This window comes from Oryx dammah, unplaced genomic scaffold (assembly GCF_014754425.2).
Source record: "Oryx dammah isolate SB20612 unplaced genomic scaffold, SCBI_Odam_1.1 HiC_scaffold_21, whole genome shotgun sequence".
NCBI lineage: Eukaryota > Metazoa > Chordata > Mammalia > Artiodactyla > Bovidae > Oryx > Oryx dammah.
Window position 1 is genome coordinate 20,462,855 of NW_024070205.1, and position 12,849 is coordinate 20,475,703.

At 38.8% G+C, this 12,849-nt stretch overlaps 1 protein-coding gene across 4 annotated transcripts in view; it reads left to right on the forward strand.

Moving 5' to 3' along the window:
• Positions 1-12,849, forward strand: part of ABL2 (ABL proto-oncogene 2, non-receptor tyrosine kinase) — a 100,246-nt gene that overhangs the window by 72,466 nt on the left and 14,931 nt on the right. For all 4 annotated transcript variants that reach the window (XM_040263892.1, XM_040263894.1, XM_040263893.1 and 1 more), the window contains exons 2-8: positions 521-583; positions 1,788-1,958; positions 5,621-5,916; positions 9,051-9,323; positions 10,376-10,460; positions 11,405-11,582; positions 12,148-12,332. In XM_040263892.1, coding sequence (XP_040119826.1) covers positions 521-583; positions 1,788-1,958; positions 5,621-5,916; positions 9,051-9,323; positions 10,376-10,460; positions 11,405-11,582; positions 12,148-12,332 — 1,251 coding nt within the window. The remainder of the gene's footprint in view (positions 1-520; positions 584-1,787; positions 1,959-5,620; positions 5,917-9,050; positions 9,324-10,375; positions 10,461-11,404; positions 11,583-12,147; positions 12,333-12,849) is intronic.

Genomic DNA, 12,849 nt, shown 5'->3' on the forward strand with positions numbered 1-12,849 from the left:
TTCCTGTCATTTATATTTTTATGAAACTTATCCATTCAGTTAAAATTACTGAACATATATTATGTGACTCTTGCTAGAAAAAAAGATAAAGTTCTTATGCCAAGAAGCACATTGTAAAGTTGGGGAAATCAACATAAGTTGTGGATAAAAATAAGAGGTATTACTGTAGCAAGTATAATGTATGTGCGGCTTCCAAGGGGAGGTTACATTGAAGTTGAGTGTTTTTAAAATGAATAGAAGTCAACTTGGCAAAAAAAAAGAAAAAAGAGGGATGAGTTCACACTCTGGGAAGATGGGACTATGTGAACAAAGGCAGAAAGGTAGGAAGCATCATGGTGTTTGTTCAAATTTAAAATTCAAGGCGTGGAATGGGAGAGAAGGGAAGCTGGAGAAGTATTAATAGGTGGAGATCTGATTATGAGACATCTTGAAGGCCTTGTTAAAAGAGATTTTTCGCTTGATGGTGAACTATTGAAGTATCTTAAGAAGAGTGACATGGTCAAATTTTTGTCTTAAATAGATCACTTTGCCAGCTGTTTGGAGGATGGATTTGAGGGAGACAAGACTGGAGGCAGTAGTCCAGGTGAGAGATGTTGGGAATCTAAACTAAGACATTGGCAGTACAGGTGGAGAGGAGAGAGTGGATTGGAAAATAAAACCACAGATTCAAGGGTTTTTCTTCTTCATATATGATAAAACCAAGTTTAAAAATGAGCGGAAAAGGGAGACATATTAGAAAAGAATTGTTATACGACAGAGGCAGTTGTATAGTGGCAGAGTGCCACTGAAACCCATTTTTAGTGACTGAGAAAATTGCTGCTGAAAGAACAGTGTGTTTTTGGTATGATTATCCTGAACTGTGAGAAGCAGGTGATCTTTAACTAACATGGCATAAGGATCACCTCTTTGTTTAGTGTCACTAAATTTAGGAACCACAAAGCCTTGAAGAAGAAACCAGGTCTTACAAGGCTTCAGCCATTACAGGTGATAGAAACAATAAATCATGCCCATTGCCTGCAGTGTTTTCTAGAGTCCTAATTAAGTTACAGTATTTTATTAAAAATGTATGAAAAGAAAAGGAAAAAAAATTTTTTTATTAAAACAATTTACATTGGAAAGCTGTTGCATTATAGACTATACAGGGTAGTACAAAGGTATCTTGGGATGCCAAGAATATTTTGTATTAAACCAAAATACTTTTCTGCTTAGTAGATAATTTTAGGATTTTTTTTTTCTAAAAGCAGTATTTCTATAATTTTCTATATGTAAATGGAGGGCCTGGATTAATACAATCTATATATATTTCTTAAAATCCCTGTTATCTTTTCTGAAATTTGTTTTATATGAAGATAGTAAGGGGAGAAAGGTACTTTGGGAGGACTTCACTTATAAAACATAACTATTCCTTCTTAAAACCACCATCATCTAGACAAAATATCTTGTATGTTTTACAAAATGAACTGGAATTTTTTTTTTTTTTTTTTAAGGAAACTGTGTTTCCTATTCATTTACCTCTGATTTTGGTTCGTGTATAAACATCACAGCTAAATGCTCATTTTGTGTTCTTTCCTCTATCTTATTATGTTTTCAACAAGTAGATTTCTCTCCTGCTTAGGAGACATGCCATCTGCTCTTTCTTCATGACTCCACAACCACGTGTACAGTTTTGTTCCTTGCTGGAGGCATCAGTATAATGCCAACAGCTAAAATACTGTCTATGTACTGAATTCAAATGAATTTCCAACTGTTGGACTTCGTGGAAATTCCTTTCTCTTTATGTCTTTCAGAAGCCTTGCACCGCCCCTACGGTTGTGATGTTGAACCCCAGGCCCTGAACGAAGCCATCAGGTGGAGCTCCAAGGAGAACCTGCTCGGAGCCACCGAGAGTGACCCTAATCTCTTTGTTGCACTTTATGATTTTGTAGCAAGTGGTGATAACACACTCAGCATCACTAAAGGTGAGCTTCTACGTAACATCCTCTCACGTTTCAGTTTTTATTAGTGGTTAAGAAATAATGGGATCTATTCTGGGTTCTGCCTCTGACTGGAATTAGGTAGGTAACTTGGGCCCAGGTACCTCTGGTTCATTCTCTTTTTAAAACCTTTATAGGGGATAATGCCACCTTATCTAATTCATAGGGTTTTTATTAAGGCTAAAATGAGACAAAGTACATTAGAAAAAAAACACCGCACAATATATACATAAACTCGACTCCTTCTCAAGAGTCTGTTCTATAGGTAATATGCCAGCCTCTGTCTGCCACAAAGGTGAGGTTTACCGTACACCTCTCTGCAGTGGACTGTGGCTCCCTAAGCGGAGGCAGGTTTCCAGGCCCCAGTGCTACTCTTAAGGGTCATTCATGGGCTGACTTCCTGTGAGAACCATTCATTACCAGTCTACGCTGAGATTAAGAACTTGTGCTCAAAATGTAAAACAACTACATTGCTAAGTACACTTACTATATTTAGTTCAGCTGACACTTCTTTTTTTCTAACAACTGAAGAAAGTGGTCCAGTGATTCACACTCTGGCACAAGCATCTTGCCTTGCTGTGGACCTGCTTTGGGCAGCACTGGCCTAGACAACTTATCTCTCATTGGTGTTTATATGCGTTAGTGACAGGACGAGCAGGAAGGGTTTTTATTGCAGTAACGCTCACAACAGAGTAGTAGTACTGTTTTCAGTAGTAAATTCTTAACAAAGAGAACACCAAGAACATATCATGTAAAAACCATCCATTATTGGTTTTCTGAACGAGGACAGAAAATGTGGAATTTTTATGAGAAAGAAATAGGAGTGTGGGGCATTGTCATTGTATACATGAGTTGGATTGCTAATCTGCTTATATTTTTCTTGTCTTTTGAATTTATGAAAGCTTCCTACTAGGAAAAAATAAGATTCTGGATAATTTTTAGCTACGTGAAAGTGTAAAATAAATGATTCTTTGTCAAACAATACTTCTCTAATTTGTAAGGTTTGAAATGAGATAGTAAATGAGAGTGGATCACCAGATTAAGAAGACAGGTCTCCACTCAAGGAATGTTACCCTGAAATAAAATATTTTTATACATCAATTTTTAAAATCCAGCCAGATTCATCAAAAGCAGAAATCCTTAAAACTGAGTTTCTGGGGTATATGTATGTCCCAGAGTGGGGATGATGGTATGTATACATGCATTTGATGGTATTTGTTTGTGTGTGGAACTGTGTTTTATGATGGGAGGAAAATTTTACACAGTTTTAGGATACAGGACTTGAGAAATATGTTATACTTTGTGTGGTAGGTAGTCTCTTTGGGCTACAACACAGTCTTTTGCTTTAGGTGCTTCAGTGGGAAAGTTGGTGAAGGTGACTCAGAACATTCTTTCCTAGATACAGTTTTCATGTCAGTATTTTCCAAGATTGCTCAGTCACCATGACTGCATTGATAAAGAAAGCCTTTTGATTCATCAGTTACCACTTATGGCAACTACTAGTATGCATCTCAAAAAGTGGGATTTCATTTATCTTATAATCAACAGTGATTTCTTTTAAGGGCTTCCCTGGTGTGGCTCAGCTGATAAACATTCTGCCTGCAGTGCAGTAAACCTGGGTTTGATCCCTGAGTTGGGAAGATCCCCTGGAGAAGGGAGTGGCTACCTGCTCCAGTATTCTGGCCAGGAGAATTCCATGGACTGTATAGTCCAAAACCTATGAAATGCCAGGTTTTTATCCAGGTTCTTATTTTTAATTTAATATAAAATGTTGTCATGTTAAAGCTGATTTTTTATTTTAAAAGACAAAATATTTATTTTTAGTTAAATAACAATACTTATTTTAGTTCTTTCTTTGAAGGCAATATTTTGCTTGAATTAAAAAATTAGATTTCCTCTGGCAATGTTTATTCCATTGTTAATCTTCATGGTACTCAAAACTTCCAGAGTGGAAAATTCTCCTAACTGCCAAAAAAGAGAAAAACAAATAGCCCAAAACCTAGCGTGTTCGACTATATCCTGATTATGATGACCTGTCATTATCAGTTCTTTGTAAGGAAGAAAAATGTATAATAATGTACTTGGTAAAGAACTTAGTCTTCTCATTTTCTTAAGAGTATTAGAGAAAAGCTGCAGACTGACAAGTCTTATATAGCTTTTCTGACAGCACTGAGATTTGTTTTCCCTGCAGATATGATTGGGGAGTATTTATCAGCACACTTGTGCATTTCCACCGCCACATGTACACACACTATCTACCTATACATGTGTATATTTCCTGTGTGTGTGTGTGTGCGTGTGCGCGTGCGCACGTGCACATACCCATGTTTTTTCTCACTGAATGTCTCACAACCCAGGATCTTGAGTGAGATAGTAGGGGCAAGTAGAAAGTCATACTATGGCAAACATTTCTGTAGACCACTGAAAAAAGATGACTGGCAGAATAATAATTTTGAGTTGTTCCCCCAACAGTCTTTGCTTGATAAGTACTGGGCCACGTGCTTTTGATTGCTGTGGCTTTCTTCTGTTCTCTGACACTGAGGGGTGGATGTGAACTCTACAAGAAGGCTTGCATCTCTCAGATATGGGGGTGTAAGGCCTTATAAGGATTTATATTTTTTTATGACCTTGCCATGCAGCATGTGGGATCTTAGATCAGGGATCAAATCCATGCCCCCATGTATTGGGAGCATGGAGTCCTAACCACGGAACTGCCAAGAAGTCCCAGGATTCTTTAATTTAACGTTTACTGATAATGATATCTCTCACCTTTCCTATTTTGCCTGGGCTGCAAGTACAGGGGAAGGGTGCATGTTTAGAGAGGATGAAGTTGATACACATAACTTTATTCGAGAAATCAAGGACATTGAAATTGATAGCAAAGATACTCTGAGTAATTTGAGTCTTAGGCTCCAACTTTAGACTCAGCTTCTCTTTGCCACACACTAATTTGAGAGGAGCAGATGGGGGATTCATTCGTTATGGGGAATGGGAGGGAAATTATTTTAAAACTTGAGTCCTGGAAAAGATTGTGCTTTTGAGGTCCTGACTGCCGACCCCTACTTCCTCACTTTTCTTTCTGAAATATTGCTGATAGCTCTGCGGTCTGTGCTTTTTTGTTTTTTGTTTTTGCATTGATGGTTTTTGTAGCCTTGTTGCCAACTGAAATTTAGAAGTAACTTTGTGTTTTACATGTCTAATCCCTAATCCTTGATTGCTTTTAGCATTGAACCATATATATGTTCTGTGACAGACTCTTTTGAGGAAAAAGTTAATTTCTTTTTTTTTTTTTTTTGAGGAGTGAGACCATGTCCTATTCCAGACATTTGAGTGACCTTTTAATCTTTGTGTGCTACCTTAGTTACGTATATGGAGTTTCCTATAGTATAAAAGCTTTTGAAACCCTATTGATAATGACAGAAAAACATTTCTAAGTATGCTTCTTTTGTTTAAGCTACAAGCTAAAAATATCAATGAGGCTATGGTGATAGCAAAGTTCATTTTCATTATCTTTAAAAAAAGATAATGGTTGGTTTAAAAGTTCTTGATTCATTTTTTCACTGAATTTCAAGCTTGACAGTAGACTGCTTCTGTTTCAGATAAAATCTTACATCTTTTCTTTCCCTCTGTGATGATCTTCTGGCTAGGTGAAAAGCTCCGAGTCCTTGGTTACAACCAGAATGGTGAGTGGAGCGAAGTTCGCTCTAAGAATGGCCAAGGCTGGGTGCCAAGCAACTACATCACCCCTGTGAACAGCCTGGAAAAACATTCCTGGTACCATGGACCTGTGTCTCGCAGTGCAGCAGAGTACCTACTCAGCAGTCTCATCAATGGCAGCTTCCTGGTGCGAGAGAGTGAGAGCAGCCCCGGGCAGCTGTCAATCTCGCTCAGGTACGAGGGGCGTGTGTATCACTACAGGATCAATACCACCACAGATGGCAAGGTAAGACTGGCCGGCAGCCACCTCTCAGTGTGAATGGGCCTGCTCTTTAGAAACAATATTCAGAATGACGAAAGAATACAATTTTTATGTCTGATATGAAGGAAACTAATCACTGATGTGAGTTTGAGCTGTTTGGCACATGAGAGCGAGCTTACTCTTTTCAAAACAATATGGTAATAGAAATTAAAAACAGTATTACATTAAGAGTTTAAAGATGAGCTAGATTTGAAGGTGAAAGATGAAGGAAACAGCTGTATAAGTTAACTGTTATCATCAGTATACAGATATGCACATATACATCCAATACATTGTGTGGAATTTTATAAATTAAACCTTTTATCTATGAAAATTATAATAATCTCTACCAGAAAGTTTGAAGAGTAAAACTTTAAGCTTTTGAGACTGATATTGGTCATTAATGTATGTTAATGTAAATAGGTCAGTCAGTCATTTAGCACTTTGCAGGTTAGAAAGACCAACCGTATAAGAATGGCTGTGTTAGAATGGAACTGTCTTACTTTATAAATGGTAAAGAGTAGATTTATGTCAGTTCTTCTATTGAACAGTAAATTTATAGTTATGATGTGCAGGCTAAGTTGCTCTGTGGCCTGTGGGATCTTAGTTCCCCGACCAGGGATTGAGCCTGCATTGCCTGCACTGCAAGTAGATTCTTAAGTGTTGGACCACCAGGGACGTCCTTGAATAATAAATTTAGGTTGAATTGTTTCTTCCACTCTTTCTCTCTTTATGATATGCATAGTAGGGGAAAAGCATAGGCTTTAGAGCAAGCAAATCTGGTTTGCTGGGTAACTCCATCATTTATTCACGTTGTGACCTTACTTAAGCCTCAGTTTCCCATCCCATTTTATTGGAAGCATTCAGTGAGGTGATTTCCATAAAAGATAATGGCTGGTAAAAAGTAGGAAACAGTAAATTATTAATTTTCTTTGCATCACCCTATAAGACATATTTTTTTCTTCATGAAACCAACTAGAATCAGGTAAGTGCCGTTATCAGGGCCACTCAGCAGAATCTATTTCTGGTTGTCCTCCCAACAGAAGTGAGTGCATGTGCTCAGCAGACATGTACAGGAATGTTCATGGCAGCGTTACGTGTAGTAGCCAGAGACTAGAAACATTCAGCTGTCTGACGGAAGTGGACTGAATTAATAAACTGTGGTATATTTGTAAAATGGAATCTCACACAAAGTGAACGCAGCACTACTACACACGTTACTAGGAAAAACTATGACCCACTGGCTGCCTACTCTTGCAGACAAAATTGCACTGGAATGCAGATGCACCCATTTGTGTATGTGTTGTCTATGGCTGCCCTCTCAGTATTATGGCAGACTTGAGTAATGACAGAAATGCTGTGGCCGCAAACCAAAACTGCTTAGTATCCGGCCCGCTAGAACAGTCGTAGATGAATCTCTTACACATAAAGTTGAGTAGAAGGGATTAGTGATTACTGAGGAATGGGCTGAGGGGAGTGGGAATGACCTCTAATGGGTCTGGGGTTTCTTTGTAGGGTGATGAAAATGTCCCGAAATTAGATAGTGCTAATGGTTGGACAATCAATGCATTTATTAAAAGTCACTGTATTGCACAATTGAAATTATGAATTTTGTGGTGAAATATATGAATTATATCACAGTAAAAAAAAAGTTGGGTGAAAGAAAACAGACACAAAACAATACTTATTGTGTGGTTCCATTTGCATAGGTACAGTTCACAATCTAAGCTAATCTAAGGTGTTAGAAGTCAGCAGAGTGGTTACCTTTGTGGGGTCAGTAGCTGGGAGGGCAGGAGGGAGGCTGCTAGGTGCTGGGAATACTATGATTCTCTTGTGTGGGAGATGTTTATCATGGGTGAGTTCACTTTACAGAACTCATCGGTTCTCCATTTATTAATTGTATGTTCTTCTGTATACACTAGAATCTCTTTTTAAAAAAATAAACAAGCTCCCTTGGAAGATAAGGCTCAGAGACTGCTATCCTATTTTATCCTTCTTCTTGCTTATCACAAATTAACTACTGTTTTGTTTGCTTTCTGAAATAAAATTGTGGCTCTTTTTAAAAAATAGCTTGGACACTCAAAAGTGCCTCTTAATGAAATAAAAATCATAAAATATTTGAATATCCTCTCTCTACCAAAAAAATTAAAATCAGTGGTTTTCAAATTATGTTCTGTGTAAGATTCTGAGGTGGGAGTTCATAAACTTTTACAGGAAGCCAGTCCCTTCTTACCTACTTTAATCAGTGCTTCTCTTCCTTTATCTTCCATATTTGGGTTCCTTAGTCGTCTAGCTTAAAAATATTTGAAGACCAGTGAACTTGATGATCCAGAGAGAGAGAAGCTTTTCCCCTCCAAACTCGAGCTACTTTAGGAATCATAAGAAGAGTAGTTTAAATCAGATTAAAGTGAAGTTCTCTGCCCGCCCCCCACCCCACCCCAACATCATGGTTAAATTCTTCCGTAATTCTTCCATTTATCTCAGTAAGATAATGCCTTATTTTCATCTTTTTTTAAATCAGCATTTTAAAAATTGAAGTATAGTTGGTTTACAATGTTGTGTTAATGTGTGCTATACAGCACAGTGATTCAGTTATACGTATATCTATGTTCATTTTATATTATTTTCTATTGTGATTTATCATGGAATATTGAATATAGTAGGACCTTGTTGTTTATCCACTCTGTATATGATATTTTTCACCTGCTGTCCGCAGTGCCCATTTTATCCCTTCCCCAACCCCCTCCCTCTGGGCAACCACCAGTCTGTTCACTCTGTTTGTGATTTTCTGTTTCATTGTGTCATATTTTAGATTCCACATATAAGTGAAATCATATGGTGTTTGTCTTTTTCTGACTGTCTTCACTTAGTATGATCATCTCTAGTTGCATTCATGTCGCTGTGAATGGCCTTATTTTGTTCTTTTTTATGGCTGAGTAATATTCCATTGCCACACACACACACACCACATCTTCCTTATCCACTCACCTGTCGATGGACATTTAGGTTGTCTCCATGTTTTGGCTGTTGTGACTAGTGCTGCTTATTTTCATATCTTGAGAGCAGTGAGATAATGACCCCTTTTCAGTTGGTTTATTTTTCTCCACTCTGCTCACCAGGTATATGTAACTGCCGAGAGCCGCTTCAGCACCTTGGCCGAGCTTGTTCACCATCACTCCACGGTGGCTGATGGGCTGGTGACAACCCTACACTATCCGGCTCCCAAGTGTAATAAGCCTACAGTCTACGGTGTATCCCCCATCCACGACAAGTGGGAAATGGAACGAACAGATATTACCATGAAGCACAAACTTGGGGGTGGTCAGTATGGAGAGGTTTACGTTGGCGTCTGGAAGAAATACAGCCTTACAGTTGCTGTGAAAACGTTGAAGGTGGGTTGCTGAGAATGACAGTTTTCAGGCATCTTTTTCTTTTGTGCTGAATCACTTGGAAATACCAGCGTGCCCTTCTTTAACTTTGGAACACTTTCCACCCACTGGTGCCAAGCACATCAGCAAATTGTGATGATTAACCCTGGTGCCATTGCTGACAATGCAGGGACAGATTATTCACTGCAATGCAGTGAAACCCACATGTGGGGAAGGTTTGTCTCTGGAGGCTGTTGATAGAGATCTTGGTGGGAGGTTAGAAGCAAATTATAACTTGTAAAAGCAAAGCAAGCTGTTTTCCTTCCTCAGAACAACCCCTGCTGGGCAGAATTCTCCAGGCATTGTTGGAGAATCACTCTCTCGTTCGGTCCTTTGTCTCCCTGTTGCTTGCTTCTCCCATCTCCCTGAGATTAGATCACCTTATTCTTCATATTCACAGAAATCTTCCTGATGCCAGCCTGTCTCTCCTTTAAGCATCCTGGTAGCGAATTACAAGTTTTGTCACTCCTCCCATTCTCTGAAGTAACTCTAGAGGACTCCTAAGGACTGCTCTTCACCTCTGAGTAGTAGTCAGTTCTTTTACCAAGCGTTTATTAAGTGCTTGTTCTGAGTGTGAACCAGTATGCACAGCCTTGCAGACATATCTTGCTCCTTAAGGAATTTGTCAGGAAGACAAATATGTAAACAGCTAATTGTCCTGGCACCTCTTTCAAAAGCTTAAGATGTCTGGAAAGAAACTTTCAGAGAATAGAATTGTTTATCCAGGTCTTTTGTGTTTCAGTTGTGCTAGGACACGATTGCTAAATTTTACTTACCCTACTAAATTTTACTTCAGTTTCAAATGCTGAATAAATTAAAGGAGACCTTTTTCTTTCTTAATTGGACTTATACAGAGCACACTATGCGGTGATAAAATTTCTTGAAGTAAGTGCAAAAATATCCAAAAGATACCCCCCTTTTAGAACTGAGGTTTTAGGAGTGTGAGTTGACTCAAATGATTAAGATGGGGGCTTGTCCCTCTCCTCTTTTTCTTTCTTACCTTCCCCCCTTTCCAGGAAGATACTATGGAGGTGGAGGAGTTTCTCAAGGAAGCTGCAGTGATGAAGGAAATCAAGCATCCTAACCTGGTGCAGCTATTAGGTGAGGGAGCTCGTCTGAACCATAGGTTTCCTCGAAGATGCTTGTCCCGCAACCCCCTGTTGTCCCCCAGTCCTCCTTTGTATCACCATGGCAGAAGCTCTCAGTATAAATCTATTTCAATAAATGGTTGTTGTTTTAATCAGAAGTCTCTGTGTTTTAAAATTACCCAAGAAACAGTGACCTGGATTGATTGCAATGTATGAAACTGCCCAGCTTGTGCTGATTGCCCCAGATCCAAAGTTTAGAATCATTCAAAATGATACTAAACTACAAACTATTCCAAATATTTTTTACAAAATAAAGAGACATTAACCAAAGGACTGTTGCAACAGATTAAAAATTGTGACCACCCAAGTGCTTTGCAGTGATCGATAGGCTTCTCACCTATTCAGGTCACAGAGAAATCTTTGACTGAAACAATTGCCCTTTTCAAAATAGGGCCAGTTTCTTTGGGTGTTCATTGAGCCAAACTACCCCAAAGGAAATAGCTTCTTTTGTATTTTTACTGGGAGTCTGCTGTGTAGTAATGAAATCCTAGCAGTCAGGGCTCATATAGTCTTTACAGTGTGCACAATTGCTGTTACTTTTAGATAAACATTGTCAGCAGGAGGCAGTTGAGGATGTGAAATCATGGGCTCATACAGAACTCTAGAGGTATTGGTGGTCCTGACCCCTTATGGAATTAATACAAGTGACTCTACCTTTGTTCAAACAGGCACATTCTCAAAATGCATGTGAGTTTCCAAAGCATGGTATCATTGGAAGTAGAAACTCACTATCAACCAGCTTCTTAACGCTGCTGTGTTCTTTTCAGAGAATGAAATGGCAAGAAAGGAAAAGATTACTGCTGGACTAGATTAAAAAAAAAATGGCAGTTATTTTTGCCAAAGTGGTTGGAGTGTTTAAATATATACTAACAAAACAAGCTCTCTTTGAACCATCAGGTGTGTGTACCTTGGAGCCACCATTTTACATTGTGACTGAATACATGCCTTATGGGAACTTGCTTGATTATCTCCGAGAATGCAACCGAGAAGAGGTGACTGCAGTCGTGCTGCTTTACATGGCCACTCAGATCTCGTCTGCAATGGAGTATTTAGAGAAGAAGAATTTCATCCATAGGTGTGTAAAACCCGATTTCATCTGTGACTAACCAGGAAGCTGACATGCATTTCAGATAACTCAGGAAAGCAGTTTTCTCTTTCACAGGGACCATTATAATGTCATTTCCAACTTAGAAACCTGCTGTGTCCTCTGGTTAAAGTACTAATGCAGGGCCTTTGCTGTTCTCAGAACAGAAGGCGCTTTATTTTGCCCAGGACTAAGTCCAAGATCATTTTGCTCCATCTAGTGGCTTGATTTTAAAAACAGTTTTCTGCCTTAGTAAAGAAACTAAAACCTCTGTTACCTACCTCTGAAACTTATCCCAATGTACTTATAAATGGGAACTGGTTTTCTGAAGCCTGCTTTATTGTGGCATCACATAACTGCCTCTTGGTGAGTATTCTACAAGAGATGTATAATTAGTGGCTTTCTACCATGTTAGCAGTTTTCATGAAATACTACCATACCTGTCAGCACTTACTTATCAAACCCTGCTTGTAGCACAAAGAGCTGGTACGAGAGCATTCATGAGCATTTTCCAGGACCATCTGAATAGAATCACAGTAGGGCTTCTTTTCCACAGGGATCTTGCAGCTCGGAACTGCCTGGTGGGAGAAAACCATGTGGTGAAAGTGGCTGACTTTGGCTTAAGTAGATTGATGACTGGAGACACCTATACTGCTCACGCTGGAGCCAAATTTCCTATTAAATGGACAGCACCAGAGAGTCTTGCCTACAATACCTTCTCAATCAAATCTGACGTCTGGGGTAAGGTTGGAAGGGACGTTTCTCTGTGTATCATCATTTATTTTATACTTAAATGCTTAATTCTTTAGAGCTGCTTTTTTTTTGGTATATGATCAATATCCTCTGCCTTTACACCCATCCTTCTTAAGTTATTCGGCAAGCATTTATTATTAATAAATACTATCTGCTGGGCATTTGCAGGGTACTTACTATAGAAAGAAACTATAAAGAATAAAGTTTAAAAAAAACCAAAGTCCCTGCCTTGGGAGCACTCACAGTCTAGCTACTATATTGCACTGAAGTTCTAACGATCCTCTCTATAAAGCTCTGTGTTTTCCACATTAGACTTTATTGCTTGTGTCTAGAGCCCTATGACACAGAGTGGTAACCTCTTTTCAAGGAAGGCATGGTGAAGTTTTATCTAGAATTTGTCTTTGTAACTGATCTTGTTTCTACTTCCCTGAAAAGGATTATTATTTAGTAGCAACTTGGGGGACAGAACGGGTCAGGATGTTTGGATTTGGGGCGGTAGAAATAG